The sequence below is a fragment of the Lycorma delicatula genome, chromosome 5 (assembly GCF_047948215.1).
Source record: "Lycorma delicatula isolate Av1 chromosome 5, ASM4794821v1, whole genome shotgun sequence".
In the NCBI taxonomy this organism is placed as follows: Eukaryota; Metazoa; Arthropoda; class Insecta; order Hemiptera; family Fulgoridae; genus Lycorma; species Lycorma delicatula.
The window spans coordinates 99,287,915-99,312,499 of record NC_134459.1 but is presented as its reverse complement, the minus strand read 5'-3'; the positions used below and the strand labels follow the sequence as shown (position 1 = coordinate 99,312,499).

The following is a 24,585-nucleotide window of genomic DNA, read 5'->3' as shown; positions in this document are numbered from 1 at the left end:
GATGGCTTACAATTTAGCACAATGAATATATATATATATATATATATATATATATATATATATATATATATATATATATATATATGTATGATTCAGTCATATTACCTACAACCGCAGATCTATCCTCACTTTAAGCAGAGACACAAAGGCTGGTTACTGGTATCCCTTGATCCCATACAGAAAAAGGAATACTTCATTTGTATCATAATAAGTAGTTGGCAGAAATACTAATCTTTAGGATGATGCATCACTAATGCATTACTGACCAATAAGTAATATATCTGGAATTAAAATGTAAATAGGGGATCTGCATGATCTGAGCAAGAAATTGCCTGGTAATATTCAATTATAAAATAAGAAAACAACATTTCTACATTATTTTCGCTGTTTTTATACTTAAAATTCATTGCCATTAAAAATTTAATTGATTTAGAACTATTTTTTATTGTACAATTTTTTATTTTAATTTTAAAAACAAAATGATGCCTGTGATCATCACAATCACCACCTGATATAGAAAAATCATGTTTATAAGTGGTACAAGATATGAATCTGGTGAGTTGTCATTGACATAGAGTATGGATTTTTTTTTTATAACTTATGCCTATATTTCTGATACCTTTTACATTTCTTTAGACTCTTCTCTAACATTTGAATTTGAAACACCTCTGCCATTGAAGGAAACTATTCATCTTTCACTGGTAAAAAAATTAATCCAAAACACAGATTTCTATTGAAGTTGTACTGATTTAAAAACAGACTTTTATATAAAATAGGGTACTTTAACTTGGAAAACTGCAATACACTACAAAATGCATATGGTGTAGAAAAACACTGTCTGCTGTCATCCAAGATCATTGGTTCCATTGCATCCCACCCAACCTACAAATCACAGATGTGTGTAACCATGTAATACTATATATGCAATGGCAGATACTGCTTCCAACTTGGGTTGGAGTCATTACCGTCCGTTTGAGACAGCCATCCATTTGTAACCTCAAATTTTTAAACCACTTTTGTGGTTGAAAAATTTGGTCATATCATTTTTTAACATTTAACTAACCATCCAGATATGGAATATATGTTTATGGCAAAGAGCTAGTTGATATTTTTTTAAATTTTGTCTTCCCATCAAGCAGTTTACTATCAATATTATTGAAACTGCAGTATCTGTAACAGAAGTAGCTCCATAATTAATATAAAAAATTCTTAGCAGTAATTACAAATAAACCAAAAAGTAGTTTGCATCCAGAACTTGTTTTTGAAATGGTTCTTTATGATAACTGGTCCCGAATCTCTTCAGATCAGTGGTGTCACACTGAGTGTGCTCTGCTGTATATGTGTCTATGATTAGCCAAATTTCAATTTAAATTTATATATTCACTTATCCATTGGATGCATCATGAATTATCAGACTACATGTTTACATCACTATCATCATCATGTGGCAATACTAAAACTTGAAAACTGTTGTGTTTTGTAATCAAAATGCGAAATTAGAAAAATTCAAATTACAAAATTCACTAATTTTTTTTAGTTTTCTGGTAATTAAATTTAACTAATTTAAAAATGCCCAAAATTTGCTGTAGTCAGATGTGCTAAGCGTCTATATCCTTAAATTTAAGTATACGTGTGTGTAAGTATTAAATTAAAGACTGGTAAGCTCAAATATCATCTTATCTCAGAATTCAGAAACCTATATTACTGGCATAACGTAGTTTATGTTCTATTAACAATAGATAGAATATTAACAATATTTGTCTCTTGGTTGAATGATTGATATGCTTTATCACTAACTGTATTTGATTATAGCTATTTTGTGATCTGTAGGATCCTAGCTCAAATCCAGTTATAGATTTACTTCCTTTTAACTGATTTAGATGTTTACATTACTGCTGTACTTTGCATAGTGTAATTCACTATAAAGGCTCTGTCTTGAAATTGGTCAAGATAAGAGTACAATACTATTACCAAAGTCTCATTGGGTTTTGTACAAGTCTTACAGCATTATATGAATTAAAAAAAAAACACATTTCTTAATATATGTGTGCTTTATAATACCTAGCAATTTTATTTATTCAGACTGGGATTTGGTTTGAGTGAATATTTATTTATATACACAATACTACTACGTCTTGTTAAACATATAAACAAATGTTTTATTGTAAGGAAATTATTATTAATTATTTCTGTAAAACTTTAAACAGGATATGACAAAAATTAGTAACTATTTATTTTTTGTTTATTTGTAACAGATATATACTAGTATGTACTTTTAGGGACTACACTTTGTATTAGCATTAGTTCTCCATATTAACTATAAGTTACTCTATTTTTATTTTTGGAGAGTGGTTAAACTTCTATAAATTTCATTATTGAACTATTTAGGAAAAATTTCAGCAAAAACTTAAATAAAGTAACGTGGTCAAACACTATAATTGTTATTCAGAAAGTAAAAAATTATTGTGCCATGTATGTAGTTAGTCTCTATTGTATTAGCTTAGTCTGTGCCTAGTTTAGTAGCTATAAATTACTATTTTTCTGAGCTTTTAGAAAATGAAAATTATTTTGCTAAATTGTGAAATTTGAATTGTTACCCAATTTATAAATACAGAAACGATGTAAAAAAATATAGACAATTATAGGCAACCTCTGCGGCAGAGTTGTAGTGTCTCAGTTTTTCATCCAGGTCTGTCTCAGGTACAAACCTTTATGAGGACGAATTTTTCATTATTTTGCTACAAAAGTTCTTTACATATTCCATGCACAAGCTTTGTTTGGGTTTATGTGGTGAAATCGGAGACAAAAAATATTATGGAACTTATTGGTATGATAATACAAATGAATCAAGAAATGGATTGGTGACAAAATGAAATATGAATTAATCAGTTAGAAAATAAAGACATTCCTTGTTAATGAAATAAGATTAAATGTTCACAGAGGGCATTCTTGATTATCCTTGTGTGGTTGAAGAGCTGAAGCAAAAAAAAAAATGGTCAATGAAATTTATATGGCGGGACAATTTGTTATTAATAAAGTACATATCTCAACTCAGTTTTAAGTCTTTCCTGCAACAAATGGTTAATGAACTTCTTAGGTACAAAAAAATTTGTTTTAGATGAGTTCCTAGACTGAAGACAACAAGAAAAGCAAAAGGGAAAGACCTTGAAATTTCTCAATCAGTATAATCAACAGAGTGATGAATTAGTTTAATCTTAAGCTTAATGAAGATGAAACATGGATCTGTCATAAAACTATTATAAGTTAACACCAATCAGTGGAATGTGATCATTTAGAACAAATCTAAAACTGAAGAAAGTCTAGTATTAGAATAACCTCTTATCATTGAATTATAAACCTTTGAATTATAATGTTACAGGAGGAATGTTGAAGGTTAATTTTTTGATTAAGTTCAAAATGAGGTCTTAAGATGATTGGAAGAGCAATAATTTGTGTCATGACCTTATAGAGAACTATGTAGGTCTTTATTTAGATATACAGCTTTAGTTAATTTGGTAATAGAGGGATGAGTAACAGGTAAACACTTGAGAGAGACAAAAATTGGCATGTGTAAAAGATAATTGAGGATATAGTAGTAGTTGTGTTGAAATTATTAACTTGGAACAGAAAAGAATGAAACAGACATAGATTAGTCATATTACTGACAACTCAATTATATATACAGTGTGTTTCTAAAATGATGGGCTGGCTATACGTTTTCGGATTCTACTTGTAAAACTAAACAAAAAATATCCTTAGGAAAAATGGCAATTTCTCTTTCATTCTTTCACTGTCCACCATTTTGTTATTTTTATATAAAAATTTATATTTCAAACTTCAGATAGAAGAATCACATTAATATTTGGTAAACGTCTTTGTAATAAAGTTTTAAAATTAGCAAAAAATCAGGAATTAAATACCTTCGCAAATTACAAAATGGCGGCTATGTTTATTTTTCAATTCATTATATTTCCATAAATATTAGTTTTATCAAAATTTATGTTATTTTCTAAAATATTAAGCCTTTTATTTTGAAAAAAATAAAACAAAATAAAATAAATTTTGAACAAAATTTTATTTTTCAAAATCTGTTGACAAATAGCCAAGTTGCGGCAGAAAATTGATATAATTATGTGTGTTTTCATGTCCTCAATTTTACATTCAGTTGGATGAAATATTAATTGTTTTCATGTATTTTTAATTATAGTATTGTAAATTAGTATCAAATTAAGTAATAATTTTCTCATAATAATAGATCTAATAATTATGACACAAAATTACTTCATCAGTTTTCTGCCATAACTCGGCTATTTGTTAAGTGATTTTCAAAAAATAGAATGTCATTTTGTTTAAAATAAAAGGCTTAATATTTTAGAAAATAAAATAAATTTTGATAAAACTAATATGTTTGGAGATATAACTGATTGAAAATAAATATGGCTGCTATTTTGTAATTTGCGAAGGTATTTTGTTCTGATTTTTGGATAATTTTAAAATTTTACTACCAAGATGCTTACCAAATATTAATGTGATTCGTCTATCTGAACTTGAGTTATAAATTATTGTATAAAAATAACAAAATGGTAAACAGAGTGAGAACGAAGGAGAAATTGCTGTTTTTGTTAACAATATTTTTTGTTTAGTTTTATGAGTAGAATCTGAAAAAGTATAGCCAGCCCACCATTTTAAAAACTCCCTGTTATTTATACTTATTTTATATATATATATATATATATATATATATATATTAAAAAAAAGATGAAGAATTATGTCTACATAGGATTTTCTTTACTAGAAGGCCAGGATCTGATTCATTAATAATAAATTTACAATTTTTATTGGCATGTTTACTTTTGGTTTTAACTTTTTTCCTCTGTTTTGGATGTGCTTAAATGATTGTTGTTGTTGCATGATCAGTGTATATATTTCTGTTTATTCTTATCTCTTTTTGTTATTTATTATTTTATTTTTTAATTCAATTGTACTTTTCCTTGTTTATTGGTATCAATAATAATTCTAATTATGAATTATTTGCAGGTCTATTTACTTTACTTTTTTAATGTTGGTAACATTTTTTAGTAGTGTGTACTGGAGTTTTCTATGCTAATAACTAATTTTAAGTAATTTCCTTTCTAAAATAATGTACAGTTATCTTAAATAAATATGATGTGAACTACTAACCATTTTGTTGTTTATTTTTTGCTGAGTTCCGTAAGTTTTTTAGAAATTTGTTTTGTTTGTTTTTTATAAATGTTTATAAAATATGAAATTTTTGAATTGTTTTCATAATAGATATTTTGTTTTTATATATTAATTTTATTTTACAGGTGAACAGCCATTACTTTGGCAATTACGTCATAGCCACAGTGAATCTCCTAGAACAAGCACAAAAGAATCTCATAGACGGTAAATACCATTTAATTTTTGGGTAATTTCAGAGTGTATATTATTTTATTCTAGTTTGTTGTGAGAATTAGATGTTTTTAATGTTAAATTGTAGTCTTGATAAAATATAGAAAGTCACAAAAATATACCACCTTAGTATTGTACTTAAATAGATATAAATATTAGTGGATTGCTTATTTGAAAACTTTAAAAATTAAGACAATTTATAATAATAATATAAATTTGGTAAAAGTTTTTCATCATTTAGTGTTAGCTTATATTTATTTATAATACGTTTACCTGTATATCAATTTTAATTAATTTTAATTTATCCAAGAATTAAATTTGATATAAAGAAAAGTTAGCTTGCTGTAAATATTTGTTGTCAGTAGTCCCCAAGGGAAAAATTTAAGTAGTGTCTTGTTCAAAAATTTTCATTGAAAGTTTAAGTTTAAGCAAAAAATGATTAGAAAAAGAGGAGATTAAAAATCATAGTTCATTTCCCAGTAAAATTATTTTCTCTTGTGTTTAAATTTTTTCAAATAAGTATTTTTTCCCCCTTTAATACAATGGCAGGATGAAAAGTTCTGGATCTGGATAAGAAAACATTTTTCTGGGTACATTTTTATTTATTTTTAAACATAGTCATCATTTAGGTCTGTGCACTTAGCCCAGCATTCCACAAGAGTGCTTATGCTAGTTCGGTACCGGATCCAACTCCTTAGAATAACCATCTATGATGGCAGTAACTTCATTGGTTGAAGACTCTTTCCTCCAAGCCAATTTTTTATTTTGGAAACAAGTGATAATCACTGGGAGCCAGATCAGGTGAATATGGAAGGTGTTGGAATAGTTCGAACTGTAATTGGTTGATTTTTACTGTTGCAATGACTAAAGTGTGGGCTGGAGCATTGTCTTGATTTTTTTCAAGACAAGGAAAGGTTTTTGTTTTTTTAGCAAAACTTTTCATTTGTTTCAAATGCATTGTTTTTCCTAATTTCATCGCTGAGATGCTACAATAGGGTTACATAATATTCATCACTTATTATTTCGTACCTTTTAAGATAATCAATGAAAATTATTCCATGTGCATTCCAAAAGCAGTTGCCATAACTTTTTCACATAAAAAGTCATTTTCGTTTTTTTTGGGAGCAGTTTGACCTTTTTCAACTCATTGTTTTGATTGCTATTTTGTCTTGAGAGTGTAGTGATGAACCTAAGTCTTATTAATTGTCACATTCAAAATAAAAAATCCTCTGGATTTTGGCAAAATGTTTTTTCAGCACTTTTTAGTTGGACATTAGCAAACGTAGCACACAGCATGTTCATGCAGAATATTGTGCACACATTCTGTTGACATGCCTACAGACTGATAATTCTTTCGTTGATGTGCCAAAATGATTTTACGCACTTTTTCTATCATTTCTGGTGTAGTCACTTCAGAAGGGCATCCACTGTATGGTTCATTGCTAGTGTGTATTTCATCTATTTTAAACTCTGCAACCAAGTGTTTAATGTTGTATTTGATGGAGAAGAGTCTCCCAATGTTGTATTAAGCTCTTGTTTTATTTCCTTTGCACTTAAGCCTTTCAGAAAAAAGTATTTCACTGCATGAATTTCCAGATTTTTTTATTTTCCAAAAAACGCCCTAATTTTCCACTTTGACAAGATTGTAAATACTCTACTAAGTGGTGCAGCCACTTGAAACTCTTGTAGTAAACTTGTAAAAAATGGAATGAAATTGAGAAATTAAGTATACTAATGCCATCTCTGTGCAAGGCCTGGATTTTATCACTCCACTATTGTATGTATACAAATGGGTACCAAAAGTATAATTGGAAAAAAATAGTTTTAATAATGAGTTTTACTTAACTAAAACTTCCAACTTATTAACTTAATAAGTTGATACATCAGTCCCAATGTTTTTTTCTTTCCTGGAAGTATTTTTGGAATTCATCAAGGTCAATGCTGTTAAATGTTCAGTATTGTCTGTAATTTTTTTTTATATTACATCTTTATTACAGAGAGTCTATCCTTTAACATTTTTTTCATACATGGGGACAAGAAAAAGTTGAATAAGCTCAAGTGAATAGGAAAAGAGATAATGGCTATGTTGCTTTTTTCTTCAGAAATATATTATTGTGGTGAGGGGTGATGTGATGATGAAGAAACCACTTGCTTCAAAATGCAAGTTTGAATGACTTGCATTTTGTCATTCAAACATCCAAACATGTCCAGATAGAAATGCTGATTCACTGTCTCTCCAAGAGGAACATTTCCTCTCGAAAAAAACAAATCACCTTCACATTTAATCAAACTTGTTGTGCCTTTTTTTAGTCTACAACTTCAGCAGTTTCAGTTGCCTTGATTGTTGTCTGGTTTTAGGGTCATAACTGCAGCACAGACTCTTATTCTCTTTCAAAACTTTTTAAAGAAATTCTGACCCATCTTGAAATTGAGAAAAACCACAGCATATGTTAATACAACTGTTATTTTATCTTCTGCAAGAAATCGAGGCAAAAACTTTGTAGCAACATATTTCATGTTTATATCTGTTAAAATTTTCATGCAAGAACTTCATGACATATGTCATTTCGGAAATTAATTTTATTAATTGTCCAACACAATTTTCCTGATTGATTTTATTTCTGACTATGGAAGATTGACCAGGTTGCAGTTGTTCTGCATGTGCCATTTCCCTATTTAAAACATGAAAACCACTCGTAGACTTGTATTTTACCTAAAGTCTCTTTAAAACCATCTTGAAGCATTATTACTGTTGTCATCAGCTGTTTTCTCTAAGAGAAATTAAAATTACATGCTTTTTTTATAATCAGCCATATAAAAGATCACATTACATTTTAACTTAAATAATAAAAATAATAGTAAATAAATATTTAGTTGAATGTGAAAACAAAAACCTGGTTGATTAAATAATTTATATATAATGGATACATTAGTGGATGGAAGTAGTTACAACTTTTGTTTTACATTGACTATTGAATTGACATATTCTGTACTGCATTCTATGCTCAACCTGTTGAGCATAGTTCTTTTTAGCTTTTAATTCTCTTTGAACCATTGAAAATTAAGCCAGTCTTGTAAAGGAAGATCTTGATGAAGTTGCTATTTGCAAGGTCTGGAAAATTAAGGGGTTGATCAAAAAGTTCCTACCAAAATTACAGAATCTTCTACCATCAGTGCATGGGCATGGAGACATGTTAGGTATAAGAACAGTGTAATATCTATTACTTATGTTGCCAGTTCTGATAGCCAAACTTCAATTTTGGAAGTATTTCATAATACACCATTACTGGTTTATATTTCACAATATACCAGTTGTTTCTGGCATCTTAAAATACATCAAAATAGTAGCTATGATTTGCAATATATTACAGTGGTACAGTATTACAGAGTTTCCATGAATTCCTTTTGCCTTCTCTGAACTTAAATATTATTCTACAGATTATTATTATTATTATTATTATTATTATTATTTTGACTAGCCATTTATGTAAGAAATCTAAGTTGGTTGCTATTCATGATGCAGGAAAAAAAATTTTTTAAAATGAATTGTTTATACATAGTTCTTTTAACTAAGAAACAAAAAAGCACTCTGCTTCTTTAAACTATATTTTATAAATCTTGGTTTTTGAAGTAAAATGTAACAAGTAACATTTACAAGTTACATATATTTTGCAAAACATTTACTTAGTGACTGAAATAATAAACACGTTTATAGTTTTTAATTATGTTTTTTACAGAAAAAATATTTCAGGACAGAGATCTTAATAAAGTGCTTAACAAAGATGTGAAGAAAAAAATTTTAGTGCAAATAATTAACAGAGAGCTTGAACCACTTTTTAATTTGACTGACGTAAGATTGTTGTTGGATATGATAGTTTAAACCCTTTAGAAGTAATGTAAAAAAAAAAAATTAAAATCGTCTCTTGGTAACTTTAAAAAAATAATTGTTGTAATGTTTTTTAGTGTGAATTATGCATATATTATTTTTCATTTCAATTTTACCCTACAATATAAAATGTTCTAATATTTTAATAATGGGTTTACTATGTAAACCTATTGTTTAAAAATACGTCAATTTTTCAATACAATTAATACAAATATTAATTGTTTAACACATAACATAGTTCAATTATTGATGATAATTGTTCCACAAATAAAATTGCCTGTTGAAAATTTTTTACTGAAGTACAAAGGATGTGTAATAAAGTGATTGGTTATGTAAAAATAGGTATAGATGGCAGTGGTAAATGGCATATTTTTGAATATATGTGTGTCTTTACAAAATGAAGCAGAAGAGTTAATAGTGCAAGCAAAGAGTACAGATTAGCATGCACCAGAATGGAAACTGCAAAAAAAACAGAAATGTCACTGTTGTGAATAAATTAATTAGGAGTTAAAAAGCTACTTATCATTGGTTTGGCAGAAGGGGTACAAGAAAATCATGAGACCCCCCTGTCTGAACATGTCCAAGCTGTAGTCATATTGAAGATTAATGAATTGCCAAGGTTCACAGTTGCCACAGACTTGAAATTAGCTACTTTGTTACTGCGGTTACATCTTAATCAAGCTGTTTTCCTTGTACATGGTTTACTGCACATAAGGATGAATTACATAATGCTGCTTCAATGTGGATGCTTTCAAGCTGTTTGAAACAATATGAGGCATTGAAAGTAGCTTGGGATAAAAAAGAAGACGTGAAATTTTATGAAAATTGCATCTACCAGCCAATTTTTTCTCAAAATGAGGATATGGAAAACATCGATATCATCCCATCCCCAGAATTGCATTTGCTGCTTGGAGTTGAAAACACTCTTAAGTATATGTTTCTGAAGTTCAAAGAGGAAAGTTTGAATTGGGCAAATGCATGCAATGTTCAAAGCAAATCAACTTTATTTTTCTGTTTAGCCTCCAGAACTACCATAAGGTATTACTTCAGATGATGATATGTATGATTGTAAATGAAGTGGTCTTGTACAATATCAGGTTGACCATTCCTGAGATGTATAGTTAATTGAAACCCAACCACCAAAGAACACCAGTATCCACGATCTAGTATTCAAATCCCTATAAAAATAACTGCCTTTACCAGGGTTTGAACCTTAGAACTCTCAACTTCAAAATAGGTGATTTGCAATAATGAGTTCACCACTAGACTAACCCAGTGGCTTAGCAGCAAATCAAGTACAGAGAACCATATTTTGCTGGATGGGATGGAAATGCATGTAAAACTTTGTTAAACAAAGTTGATTTGTTGTGAGTGAATTGCAAGCCAGAGCAGAATGTCTGCCATTTGTCAGCTGTTTCACGAATTTCCAAAAAGTCTTACGTTCCTGTTTTCTGCTGTTGTAAAGCCAAATTATATGAATAATATCAATAATTTTCACTTAAGTTTTTTAAAATTAAAAATTAATATATTAATCAATTAATATATTTATAATGCAAACTAATTGATGTTTCATTATATAACATATTTTCATATACATTGAAATATTAAAATGAGAGTAATACCTTGTTGTTCCTAACAGTTGTTTGAACAGTGTTCTCTCCTTTCAGTCACGTACTCTAATTGAATATGCACGTAATGATTTATAATTTACACTATCATGAAGGTGTTCACCTTCATGATAGCAAAACAAACTTTTCATAAAATTTTCAACAGGCAATTTTACTTTTGGAACAATTAACATGAATAATTGAACTCTGTTACTTTTTAAACAATTAGTATTTGGTTTTTCAAACATGGCACCATTTGATATAATAACAAATTATATATGATTTTAAAACAGTTTACCAAATTCCAATTTGATCTCCTTAAGCGTTTTCAGCTGTCTATCATCTTCAAGAGGATAATTATGATTAACATACATAAAATTATAATTTTACATAATTAAATTTTATATATATATATATATATATAAAATTTAATTTTATGTATGTTAATCATAATTATCCTCTTGAAGATGCCAGAATAGCCGAAAGCACTTGAGGAAATGAAGCTGTTTTAAAATTATATATGATAATAATTAGTATTTGTATTAATTGCATTGAAAAATTAATGTATTTTCAAATAACATGTTTGCATAGTAAACTCATTATTAAAGTACTATAACAGCTTATATTGTAGGGTATAATTGAAATGAAAAATAATAAAACTTTAAAATGATTTTTTTTAAAGTTACCAAGAGGTGATTTTAATTTTTTTTTTTAAATTACTTCTAAATGGTTAAACTATCATATCCAACAAAAAAATCAGGGGTCTTACATCAGGCAAATTAAAAAGTGGTTCATGCCCACTGTGAATTAATTTCTGTAAAATAATTATATTCTCCTGCTGGGGTATAGTTTGTTGAGCTGTTTATTTACATTGAAAGTCAGATCTCTCTTTTTCACACTCATTGATTCATTCACAATGGTCCATAAATGCAAGTGCAGAAGTGTTATTTGTTTTTATGAGTTGATGTTTCTAGTACCTGTTTTGCTCTCTTTTATGATAGTGTATTTTTTCAATAAATTTTTTTTATACTCGTACAATGTACTTAGTACACAATGTTTTAGTGCCTTACATTTCCTTTACTCACTGCTTGATCTAAATTTCACACAATTCATGGTGGGTAAGACTCCACATAGACTTTCTATACTGACAAATTGGATTGTAAACTTGATTACATAGCTTGTTGGTTGTTTTTTTCTTAGAACAATCATTGCTATAGGAAACTATACAATTACTGACAAAGAGGCTAGTAGCTATCTAATGAATTACACTATAGTTGAATATATTATACAAGTGCTGTAATATAGTAAACATTAATTTTTTTTAACTCTTTCAAGACCAAGCTCATGAACCTGTTTTAATCCCCAAACTGATTTTTCACCCTTTTTGTTTAAAAAAATAATACCAAATTTACTTTTTAATCTTTATATAATTTTTTTACATTAAATTAAGCCCAGAACTTGCTGTTTGTACTAAAATAATATTTAAAGCATTTTAGGTTTTATGTTTTTCAAAATTATTTATTGAATAATACCATGTTTTCCCTAGTTTAAAAGTTTTTACATGAACTAGTAAGGAAAAATTATATCATAAAATTTATCATATTAACCTAGCATAACATGTATGTAATAAAAATAAAATTATAAAAGCAAAATTCATATGTACAAAAAAAAGGGTTTTATAGTCTAGTACATGTTACAAACTGAAATAAGTTGTCTTTAAAACTAGTGTTTTAGCCATAGAGATTGATGGCTTTCTACATAGTAAACAGCTCAATACATTGATTATAGAAAATTGAAAAAAAAATCATTAGAATTAAACAGAACTAGCAATTAGTGACACCAGTGGAAAGAAAATTATCTGTATTAGTTGATACTGAAGCCAGCAAAGGAGTAGCATATGGGAAAACTTATTTAGAACAATGGAATCCCAGCACCTTAACTCATCCGGTTGCCGACTGACAGACTAAAAAATCATATTGTATCATGTATGGCTGTTGACTGGAAAGTATTAAGTGGTTTTGAACTGGTAACAACCAATAATCATGCCATTAGTGTTAAGGTTATTGTGAGAAATCATATGTACATTTTTGTGTAAATGTTGTCACAGTATTAGTTCATTATTGAGATTCATTTTATTATCAGTGACCAATTCTTAGTTGTGATTTATATTTTGTATTTTATCACAGAAAGATAAATGAGTATCACTGTATGCCAGGGAAGTGTGCCTGTAGGCAGGGCAGAAGAAATCAGGTCTGTTTGGTACAGTTTGCATGCACAGTTTTTAATGAGAACTTTACCTGCTTGAGTAATTTTTTTTTTTTATTACCATAAATCAGTGTTAAAAAAGACCATAGTCAGATAATTCGCTGTTTTACTTTCACTAATTTAAATTTTCTCTTTCAACTTAAGTAGTTCTGTTGATAAGCAAATTAATTTGATGATTCCATTTTATGTGCTTTACTTTTATTGAATCATACTCTTAGTTGTTAGTTAGGAACAATTGTTATCAGTAAACAAAGAAGGTGAATTTTATGTGTACTTGATTTAATGCTTGACTATTATGTAATTATGTATGCTTTTAAAAAGGAATTGGTTTCCAAATTATTCTAGACATAATACATTTTCCCAGTTCAACCTAAACTTTGTATAACAACTGATTTTAATGATAGTATAGATCAAACTATTCTTTTGGCACAAAGCTTACACTTATTTACTTACATGTTTGTGTTTTTGTCATTATGATGCTGGTTTCACCTATTTAATGCAACTGTCAATTGCCGAATAAAGCCTAGGTAGTGACAACAATTTTTGGTTGAGAGTTAGGAGGTCTAGTGGCCAGTTCCTTTTTATCCAAAAGCAAACAGTACATAAATCCCCCTGATTAAGTCTAGTTCTACTTATATGTGTATTGTCATGTTTTTTTTTTTTATTGTAGTGAACAATTGAAATCGCTTGATAGAAGTGAATGTGATAGTAGAGAACCCTCAACAAGGGACATTAATCAAGATCCTAATCAGCACCATAGAGATATTTCTCATAGTTATGGGTAAAGTTAAAGAATATAAAATATACAAATTATTACTTATTGTATATATTTTGTTGTGGTGGTGTCTGTGCCTGTCTTACCATGTGTAGTGTAATTGAGTATTTAGGGTATTTGAGTTTCATTATTGCAGTGATTTTAAGTACTCATAAAAATCTACTTTTATCTAAAAATTGCATATACTTGTTTAAGAACATTTAACATCTTATACTAGCATACTAAGGCAAATAAAGAGTTAAGCTGTTTGCTCATCATTGAATCGATCACAATTTAACATAAATACATCAACCTGGTGAAATTCACATATGACATTCATTACAGAGGCTGATTTTCCAATAACTTCTTTACATTTCAGTGGGAACGTTAAGTGATGGCTCTTGTACTTCATATGCTTTACATGTTTTATTAAAACCATTAAAAGACAGGACAATTGAGTTAATAAAATCCATTTTGCCGTTAAATAGTGCTTTATATTTATAAAGGCAGTTTGAAAAATATGGTACAGTTGAAATAAGTGAATGGATTTTTTAAACTAGCAGCACACTTGCTTGTAGCAAATTATACTAATGTAAGCAAAGTCCTTAAACAATCTCTTTGTGGATATTTGTTTGTTTTATTGTTTTGCATATAAGAAATCAAATAATTCTACTGCAATTGGTTTTTCAATTAAAGTTATTTTGAAAATTATTTTCTTAACTTCAACACAAACAATAATTGTGATAAACCATTGTAATCTAGATTAAACAGGGTCTACATTTTGTAATGAAACAGAAGTTGTTGTTATTATAGTTTCTGTATGACAGGGCTTATATATAATAACTCAATAATGTGTTCAGTTGAAACTATTGTTTTATTGGATGGCAGTTGTACTATTAATTATTCTGAAAACACTTTCATATTTGTTTATAAATCAGATTGCCTCTGTGTTTGCACCTCTGTTTACGACTTAAAGCTTGAGAACCAAGTAGCTGATCTAAATGACTTAAATTTTGTTTATTGAACTCTGAGTAAGGTTTTTAGTCATAAATTTACCCACATAAGTACATTAACAGGCGAGCACTGATGCTTATATTAAGAGAGTATGAATTTTACAGCATCACTTTTCATGTATTTTTCAATGATTGAATTTTGTTTTATAAAATATTATAATTGGATTGTTTTCCATGAGTAAAATTTGGTAGACGTATGAGGATAAGTCATAAAGTAAAGGGAAATTTTGATTTCTCTCCCAATCACATGAATGGCAGCATTTATTATTCTGCTATAACTCATAACCTCTATCAGCTGTTCATTGAAAGTATTGTTTCATTGTTAGCTATTTGTGATTGTGTTCCAAAGTCTGTTTAAAATGACTGCTCCTTTGTCTGATTGCACAAAGGAAGAAATGCGAGTAATTACATTTCCTCAGTTCAGAAAGGGTGAAATCAGCAGAGATTATTCGTCAGATGCAGAAGCAATATGGAGAGAGTTGTTTAAGTGGAAACAAGATCTACAAATGGATTGATTGCTTTAAAAATGGTAGGATTTCTTTCTGTGTTGAACAGTGGCAAGGTAGGCCTTCCACTTCAAAGACTAATGACAATATTGAAGCCGTTAAACAAATGATTTTTGGTATTCAACGAATTACAGTTGACATTGCAAGTGAGTTGAATATAAGCCAAGGCCTCAGCATGTTCAATCATCCATGATTCTTTAAACTTTCGAAAAGTCTTTGCTCGCTGGATTCCAAATCAATTGACCAGCATCCACAAAGAGAATCATTTGAAAATTTCCTAAAAACCTTTTGAAATGTTACGAAGATGAAGGACACTCATTTTTTAAGCGAAAAATAACCGTTGAGACATTGGTCCATCACTTTGAACCCGATAGTAAGCAACAAAGTTTAGTGTGGAAACTTTGTCTTCTATCTTGTCAACTATCATTGTCGATCTGATGAAGACGCTATAGAACCAGTGAAACATTTTCTGCACACCAGACTGAAAACTTTCTTCCAGGAAAGAATTCAAAAGCTTGTTAAAAGATAGAAAGTGCGTAGAAGTAGGGAAGGGGATTATGTTAAAAAATAATGCATGTATCATTTATGCAAGTACAAATTTTGATTTGCCCTCGTATTTTGGTGTTTTATTTATCAAATTCAGATAAACTGTTATAAGATATCACAAATTGTACTATTTTACATTTTTTATGGAAACACCTGATTCCAGTAGGGGAAGACACCCGTTTAGTGACAATCCCAGTTGTCACACCATCACCTCCATTCGTAGCCCTAATGGGCAATATCAGAGGTCGTCTTTTTGGCCCTCTAAACTTGATAACACAACACAGTCATCAGGCCTCTAGTTTGCTTTAGGGTGTGAGGTCAATACCTCATCATCCTGCTGCTCCATCACAGTGTTCTTTGCACATTCATTCTTATCCTAACAGTGAATATCTCGGCTAACCAGGGCTCAGCACCAAAACTCCTGTCTTGGCAAAGTAATCATTCAGGCAGACCCCTAGCTACCTGGGTTGCTATTCCATCTATATATTTATAACAGCATCACATCTCCTCAGCCATCCTCTGCAGGGCTAAGAATCTAAGGAAGCCAGCAACTATGTTCCATTTCCTTTTGGTTTTCCGATTAACTTTCAGATTAGAACCAGAATTGATCCTTGCAAGCTATCTAGCTGTTTAGTATGTTCAGCTTTGTACCTGGAGCAGACATATGGTGCATGTCATCAGTCCCTTACACTTCGGACACATGCCTGAATTAATCATACCAAATCTGGCCAACCTATCTTGAAAAGCACCATATCCAGAAAGAAACTGTAATTTGCCGATTGGGAGAAAATCCCTCTTACTACTTGCATATTTCTCACATAGTAAAAAATACCATGGCCATTGGATGATTCAGTCCACTTTATTGGCCATAGATGGAAACCTAGGTCATCTATTAATTTTATGCAACCAGAGGGAGAAATTAGCTTGTCTTCTTAGCATCATAACATAATTGGTGCTCAGTCGCAAGGATATCAATGGGGTTAATACTAGAAATAACAAGGACCGCCTCTTGAGAGACAATCATAAAGATACCAGCCACAGATAACAATAGGAGATGCTGGGCTCTCAACAAAATATTCATATAACATTTGTATCTCATTTGATGAGCCTAGACAGGTGCAGCGTAAAGCATTAAGCATAAGCCCTGAATTGGCACGAACTGCTCTCTGAATGAAGAAAGTAGAACTAGCCTTTTTGGCAGCATATTGAAAGTGCTCATTGAATTGATGATTTGCAGTAGGACGTACCTAATTTGATGACCCTCCAATAATACATGAGTTCGTTGTGTAACAGTAAGTCTGCCTTTGAGCAATGTCATCATTGTTTTCTCTGGGCTAAACATCATCTTGTGTTGTAAACTCTACAACTGGAGTATCTTGCAAGTCTGGGCTGCCCTGAATTCGATCTCATTCCTTGTATCTACTTTAACCAGCAGAAGCTTATTATCCACACACGTGATGATACGTCATCCACGGGGTAACCGTAACCACATTAAAAAATTGAATTCAACAACCCAGAGCAGGGGGTTCCTAAAACAGTACCCAGCTGCAGATAACTTTTAAATAGCGTTTTTCCTACTTCTGAAATGCTGTCTTGAAGAACAACATCTTGATTGCAGAAATAACAATATAACATTCTGTGTATACATTCAAACACATTCAGCTCATTCGGCATACAATCATGCTTCCACAGCTGAAACAGAACAGAGGGCCACCACAAATTATAAAAAGCCCCTGATATGTCCAAAAAGATGCCTGAGACATACTCGGACTCACTAGAAGAAACAATGTTCATCACCACTGATCATCCATTCACAACTTCATAGAATTCAGTCTATCAGTATTATGAAGATACAATACTGTCTCAAAAACCTTTCCAATAACTGGCAGGAGTATTAAAGGCCTATAAAAGGAGCTCGCAGTGGGTCCCTGTCACTACCTTTAAAAAACAATTTTAAAACACCTTTTTCCCAGCAAACATGGAAGTAGCCAGCAAAGAGCATCCTATTAAAAATTCTAGTCAAAGTATTAATATAAAATTAACAGACAGAACGGACAAGATAGACAAGTGACATAATTTTTATTTATCTATGCAGGTATCATTTCTTCAGCTGAAAAAACAAAGATTTCTGTAATATAAATAAACTGTTTTTAACAAAATGATACTAATATCAAAAAAGGTAAGACTATATTTCTATTATCAAAATCTGTTATTAATTTAGAATTTTGTTTAAAAAAATACGCATTTAATATATGTAATAGACAATAGATATACAATAATAGATAATAAACAATTTTTAATTTTCCATAAAATAAGCAAAAAATTGAAAAATTTGTTACAAAACTCTTACCACCCTGATTTCATTTGTACGTAATCCATATCACATTTATAGAAATAATACATTTCTTATGATTATTTGTTGTTTAATAAATGAAATTGGGTCAGTAAGACATAGCAAGACTTGGCTTGAAGAGGTAGTTTCTTACCCTTTTTGATATCAGCATCATTTTGTTAAAAACAGTTTTATTTATATTACAGAAATCTTTGTTTTTTCAGTGCAAGAAATGATATCTGTGAGACTCTTACCATTCGCTTTACAATTTCATTGTATTTTTTTGGATATCACTAAATTTTGTTAGATTATTCTTTTATTATTTTTTTTAATGAATTACTGATTGTTATCTTGTGGATTTATTAAAATTATTGCTTTTCTAGAACAAACAAAAATACATTTTTTGAATTTCACGGCCAATTTTTTTTTTGTTGATAATCATATCATTCACTTTAAACCATATTTTTCTTTTTTTAATAAAACTAGTATAATGACCTTCATGAATCAAAGATCCGTGATGTAATATTGCACTTATTACTTTGTAAGTGTAACCCTTGATTTTTATTGTATCCATGGACACACATATTGTTACTAGCTGACCCCAGCAATGCTTTGCTATTGCTAGATTTGATTATATATATAGATTAAATGAACACAAATGAGTTTGATAAAAAATTAAAAACTGAACATTATGGAACATTACAAAATTTAACCATTCCCTCTTTCCCATTCCCATCTTTACCCCTTCCCCTCTTCAAATCTCCATCTCTTTCCCTCTTATCCTATTTTCCTTTCTCCTTTTTGCCTTCTTCCTGATTTTGCAAAAATATATCATTTCTCATAACTAATTTGTATTCTTAGTATAAACCAATTTAGACCACAAATATAATTTTTCTAAATATCTCAACTCCAGTGCCACCTAGCAGTTTCATTTTTTGCAAAAATATTTCTTTTCATGAGTAACTAATATATATTCTGAATGTGAGCCAAATCAGACCATAAATACAATTTTTGAAATATCTCAACCCCCAGAACCACCTAATGGGTCTATCTTTTGCAAAAATATTTCTTTTCACGTAACTCATACATATTCAGAAAATGAGCCAAATTGGACTATAAATACAATTTTTCAAAATATCCCCTAGTGCCACCTAGTGGGTACAAACTAATTCAGAAATCTTTGCGGTATGCGCCCAACTCACGAAAATTTCATCGCAAACGGATGAATGGTGTAGGAATGCATACAGAACAAACAAACATTTTTTTTTTTTAAAACAGTATTTTTTTAATTGACATTCATAATATGAGTTTTAGAAAAGAATTCTAGTAGATAAAATAACATCTTCATCAACTTTTATTAGTCTCATTTTTCATTTTAAACAGGGAAATCAACTTCTGGGTTCCATCCTCATTTTAGCAAAACTTTTTATGAAATTTATTTTCTGGTGATGTATTTTAGTAAAAATTTCAGAAAGATAAAATTAAATTGAACAAATTTTGAAATTGTTTTAATTTGAAACATTTTTTTGGAATTTTGACTCAGGATCTCTTCTGGGTAATAGATGAAAATGTGTGTTTAGCTATATATTACTAGCATTCTAGACTACTTAAAATACATTTAGGAAATAAGATTTAACAACATTACTAAGCAGTGCACTGTGTATTCTCTGTAGAATAATCATTGCAACCTTGTAATAGAATGGAAGATGCAACTTTTATGAGCTCACAACCTGGAGTGTAAAAAATCTTTTTTAAGTTGGTGTGACTAACTCAAGTTCAAGAAACAAAATTCTTTTGAAAGAATTTTTTCAAGTGATATGCGGTGAAGTATTAAAATAGTAAAATTTAATAAAGAAAAACTGAGAATAAAAAGTATTGTAAAGTCTTTTAAGCAGGAATTTTGTTATATGAAATTGTTTGTACATGTGCAAATTTACAGTAAAATACATTAGGCAGGTTTTTATGTAAATGGTAATTTTGTAAGATAAAAATACTGGGTAACCTATGATCACTGTTACATTACTGTTCTATTTTTATTTTATTTAAATTCTTTAAAGACATTGATAATAAATTGACTTTTACAAATTAATACTAATATTAACAGTAATCATAGTACACTAACTATAATGACTGGATAAAAAATATATTGTTTAGCATGAATCATGTAAAACAAATAGAGTATAATTTACTTGTGACAGCAATGACAGTGGAATGACATGTGAATGTTTATCTGATGAAGAGTAGTTTGAAAATCCCATAAGAGATACATAGTCTGTGCTGTACAAAAGTTTCAATTAAATATGTTACTGCTTACATGAACACAATTCTCTGTTATGTCAGTAGAATATAATTGTTTTTGTGGACTGTGGGCAAGGCAATAAGTTGTATCCCTGCAGAACCTGTTCTGTTGACATAACTTGAAATCACAATAGTAGGATCTTTGACTGATATCATGAATGATAAAATATCTAGCATTAAAATAAAGCACAGCCATAATTAATTACACAATTTCTTGAAATTCAATAGGTAACTATGGAGGGTGCAGTTTCTCTTTTACTTTGTCTGTCGGGTATTACTTCATTGTAGCCAATTGAATTTCATTTATATGCTGAAAACTTTCCACTAGCAGATAATAATTGTGTAGTTAATAATAAAACAAAAAAAAAGTATGTATATTATTTTATTGGATTGCAAAAGTATTTAGTGTTTCTTATGTTTTTTCCCTGAACAGGCCTGCAGAGAACCATGCAAATATCGCAAATAAAAAGAGCACTTTTTTTTTATTATTTTTTGTGTTCACAAGAAACCTCTATTCTGCAAATTTTTTCTGTCTTTGCTTATTTTGGTCTTCCTTTATTTGTTTCATATATGGCGGCAGAATTTTATACTTCCAAAATTTATCAAAAAGCTGTTTTTATCAAAACATTCAATCTATGTTTAGTCCCTGGTGCTAGGAAAGGTTAATCAATCAAATGTGATGTTATAATTGTCAACCTGGATGTTATGCATTTCCCATCCCCACGGTACAGAACATATCTTAGCAAGAGTGCGGCTCCAGTCGCCAGGTACAGGAACACAGTTGATACTTAACACTATCTGTTGAATCAAGTTGTATGTTTTCTGCTATGTTTAGTTTACATAAACAGCAGAATTTGTTTTTTTAGGTTAGTTTTGGCATATTTTCACATAGTTCGTGTCAGTAGCATCTGAAGTAGCACTGCTGATGTATTTAATTTTCCTAATGCTGGAGCCCAGAATCGCACTAATAATTATGGATGTAATCAGAATTCAATTGTAAATAAATTCACTCTTTACCTTTTTTAATACTTTAATTAAAAGGATTTTCCTTTACTTTTAGTAAATAGTATTAAAATAATTTAAATGCAAAATAATATATAACAATTCAAAATAAGTAAATAAGATAAAAGTAAAAATATTTCTAGTATATTTAGTTTATAATAAATAATCTTATTGTTTATTGTTAATTTAATTTTGTTCTATTTTTTCAATAATTTATTAACTACAATCTAAAAAATGCTGTTTTAATAATTCAAGAATTAAAAAATAAAAAATAAAAACGTGCAAGTCATTAAAAAATCAAATAATATAAGAATTAACTCTAAACAGTAAAATTCATTAACACTAATAATATTCTAACAAAACTTAGCTTTTTAAAATTTTTACAGTTTAAATAGAACTATGGTACGAATTAAAACACTCGACAATAACCTGGATTGCCAATGCACTCTTGGCAGAAAGATGTCACCTTACGTGTTTTTCTGTCTGTTTCTTTGCTACTCATTGATTCCGCAGATTCTGGTAGCAACCACGGCATGTTTTTCTTTTTATCACCCCGGACTTTCGGGTTTTACAACCTTAAAGAAAGTCTCTTCCCTACTCCTTTTTCTATATCAATTGTTTTTGGTTTACTTACCAAACTATTTGCTAACACCCTTCTAAATTCTGTTATTGTCATTTTTTTGGTGTTACCTGGTATCATTTTATAAATAACCCAGGCATTAACAACTGCAACTCCAAAAATTAATTCAAATGCGACCATGTGGTACCATTTTATACTCTTAGGCAAAGCAGAGTAGTAGGATGACATTTGGTCATCGTTTACTCCTTTTTTCGCTATATTATAATGGATAACACAACTTGGTTTCTTCACCAGTTCAACTTTTCTGTTGGTCTTTCCTCTTTCAACTAATTTTGTATCGTGGGATTACACTGTTATCAACATCAATACAGGTGATTTTTTTTGCCATTTTATGACTTTAATTTTTTCTTTTCTAGACCAAAGATTCCCCAAGTTTTAATTTCAATGTCTTATTTCTTTGGGGACTCCTTTTCTATTACTTTGCAAGTTACCACAGTATGCAATTTTCATCTTTAATAATTTCTCTGCCAGAGACATACCAGAGTAAAAATTGTCAGCATTCAAGGTCACTGACAATTGTACAAATAAGAACTTACGTAATTTATTAATCAGAACCATAAACATTTTTTTTTACCATTAGGCCTAAGCAGATACTAATTATTATTCAATTAATCTTAACAACAAATAGGAAAACCGAATTATTTGGTATTCATAAGTTATATTTACAAAAAACTCTTAAAATAGCTTATTTTTTGCTAGTAACATTTTACAGAATAATTGGGAAAATTACATTAAAGGGAAAAAAGCAGCCGCACTGAGGTGAGTTTTCAGTGAAACCCAGCAATACTAAATGCAAGGTAGGTTCCAGTCTCCAGGGACTGAGACAGCACTCTGTAAAATGTGGTTAAAATAATTCTGCAGTGAACATGTTAAAATCTTCTTTTTTTTCATTATAATTAGAATGGAAAGTTCAGCATATAGTGAAATAAATGAAGTTCTATGGTGCTTTGTGACTAGTGATTTTTATGTTAATCTATAAATGAACGTATTCAAATTCAGATTTATTAAAGATCTAAAATGTACAGTCCTTTTTATTTTTTAAACTCAAATTTATAAATTATTTTTGTACTATAATTATTTATTGACTTTTTAATTAAAATTCATAATAAATAATCAATAATTATTATTATTTGTAGTGCGGATTCTACTCCACCAAGTCTGTTGGTCAGTGAACTTGCTAGTTTTGGATCTCCTAGAAAGCTGTCTAGTTTGTTGGATTCTTGTAATGAGCTTGCTCGTCAGGAGGAAGTGAAGAAATTACAAGTAATACCTGCAATTTAAAGTTTTAATTTGTTTTTATAATTTAGATCTTATCTACTTAGTATGTTGACTTTTTTTTATAACATGGGGAATTATCTGCATCGCAAGTGGTTAGTATCCAGCTGTGATGAAAGTCATTTACCTTTCTAGCTCAGTCATGAGGCTAAGTTCTTATTAAGAATCTGCATTCTATAACCAGAAAACAAATATAGGAAAATCCAGATGGGTTAATAATAAAAGTAATTTGAAAGTGAGGGTGAAAGATCTGTCAGTACAAGAAAACAATGTAAGATAAAGAAGAAAAAAGATTATACTCCCTCACTAAAGGCAGTAATCTGAATTGTGCCTTTAATAATAAATTGCTGTTGACTGAATTCCATTGATCAAACTTTATTGTTAAGCTATGATCTTGCAAAAAGTAGAAAGGATATGTGATGTGGTCATAAGCTTGTAGCTCAGAGATATATGACATATTTTTTAAAGCATGTTTAATAAGATTTATAGTGTGGAATATTTGGGAAACAAAATCATTAGAAGATGTGAGATAATAATAATCATCACAATTGGATTACTCAGACGAGTAATCAAACAAGTCTGAGGAAGAACTTCAAAAACATAAAAACAGGGTATTAGGATGTAAATGATTGCAAGAAGATATACTGAGGAAGAAGGGAGAATTGAGAAGTGTGAGGAACAATTAGATATCAACATATGTAAAAGCTGGAGAAAAAATTAGTGTAAATATTGTTTTTTTTTTTTTTTTTTTATAAAGATACTGACTGAAATGGCAAAACCTACTAATATTTTGTAAAACAATTTTACTTCCTAACATATATATATATATATATATATATATGTATATATATATATTTTATTAATGACCTCAGACGTTCTTTTATATGCGTTTTAATTCTAGTAGCTACTATTAATTTTCTGACAAACATTACTAAAAGTTCTGAAAAACTTCAGTGGGTGTGGCATGTTCTTTGTTGTTTTTAATCTAGATTGAAGCCATTCCTTTTTATATATCTGTATTTCTATTAATTATAAAGTGTTCTGATGTT

General features: G+C 29.6%; 1 protein-coding gene across 3 annotated transcripts in view; it reads left to right on the top strand.

Moving 5' to 3' along the window:
• LOC142324489 (uncharacterized) overlaps positions 1 to 24,585 on the top strand; it is a 65,040-nt gene that overhangs the window by 15,344 nt on the left and 25,111 nt on the right. For 2 of the 3 annotated variants that reach the window (XM_075365316.1, XM_075365314.1), the window contains exons 7-9: positions 5,328 to 5,406; positions 13,841 to 13,951; positions 23,398 to 23,524. In XM_075365316.1, coding sequence (XP_075221431.1) covers positions 5,328 to 5,406; positions 13,841 to 13,951; positions 23,398 to 23,524 — 317 coding nt within the window. The remainder of the gene's footprint in view (positions 1 to 5,327; positions 5,407 to 13,840; positions 13,952 to 23,397; positions 23,525 to 24,585) is intronic. The other variant, XM_075365315.1, reaches the window with a different exon arrangement.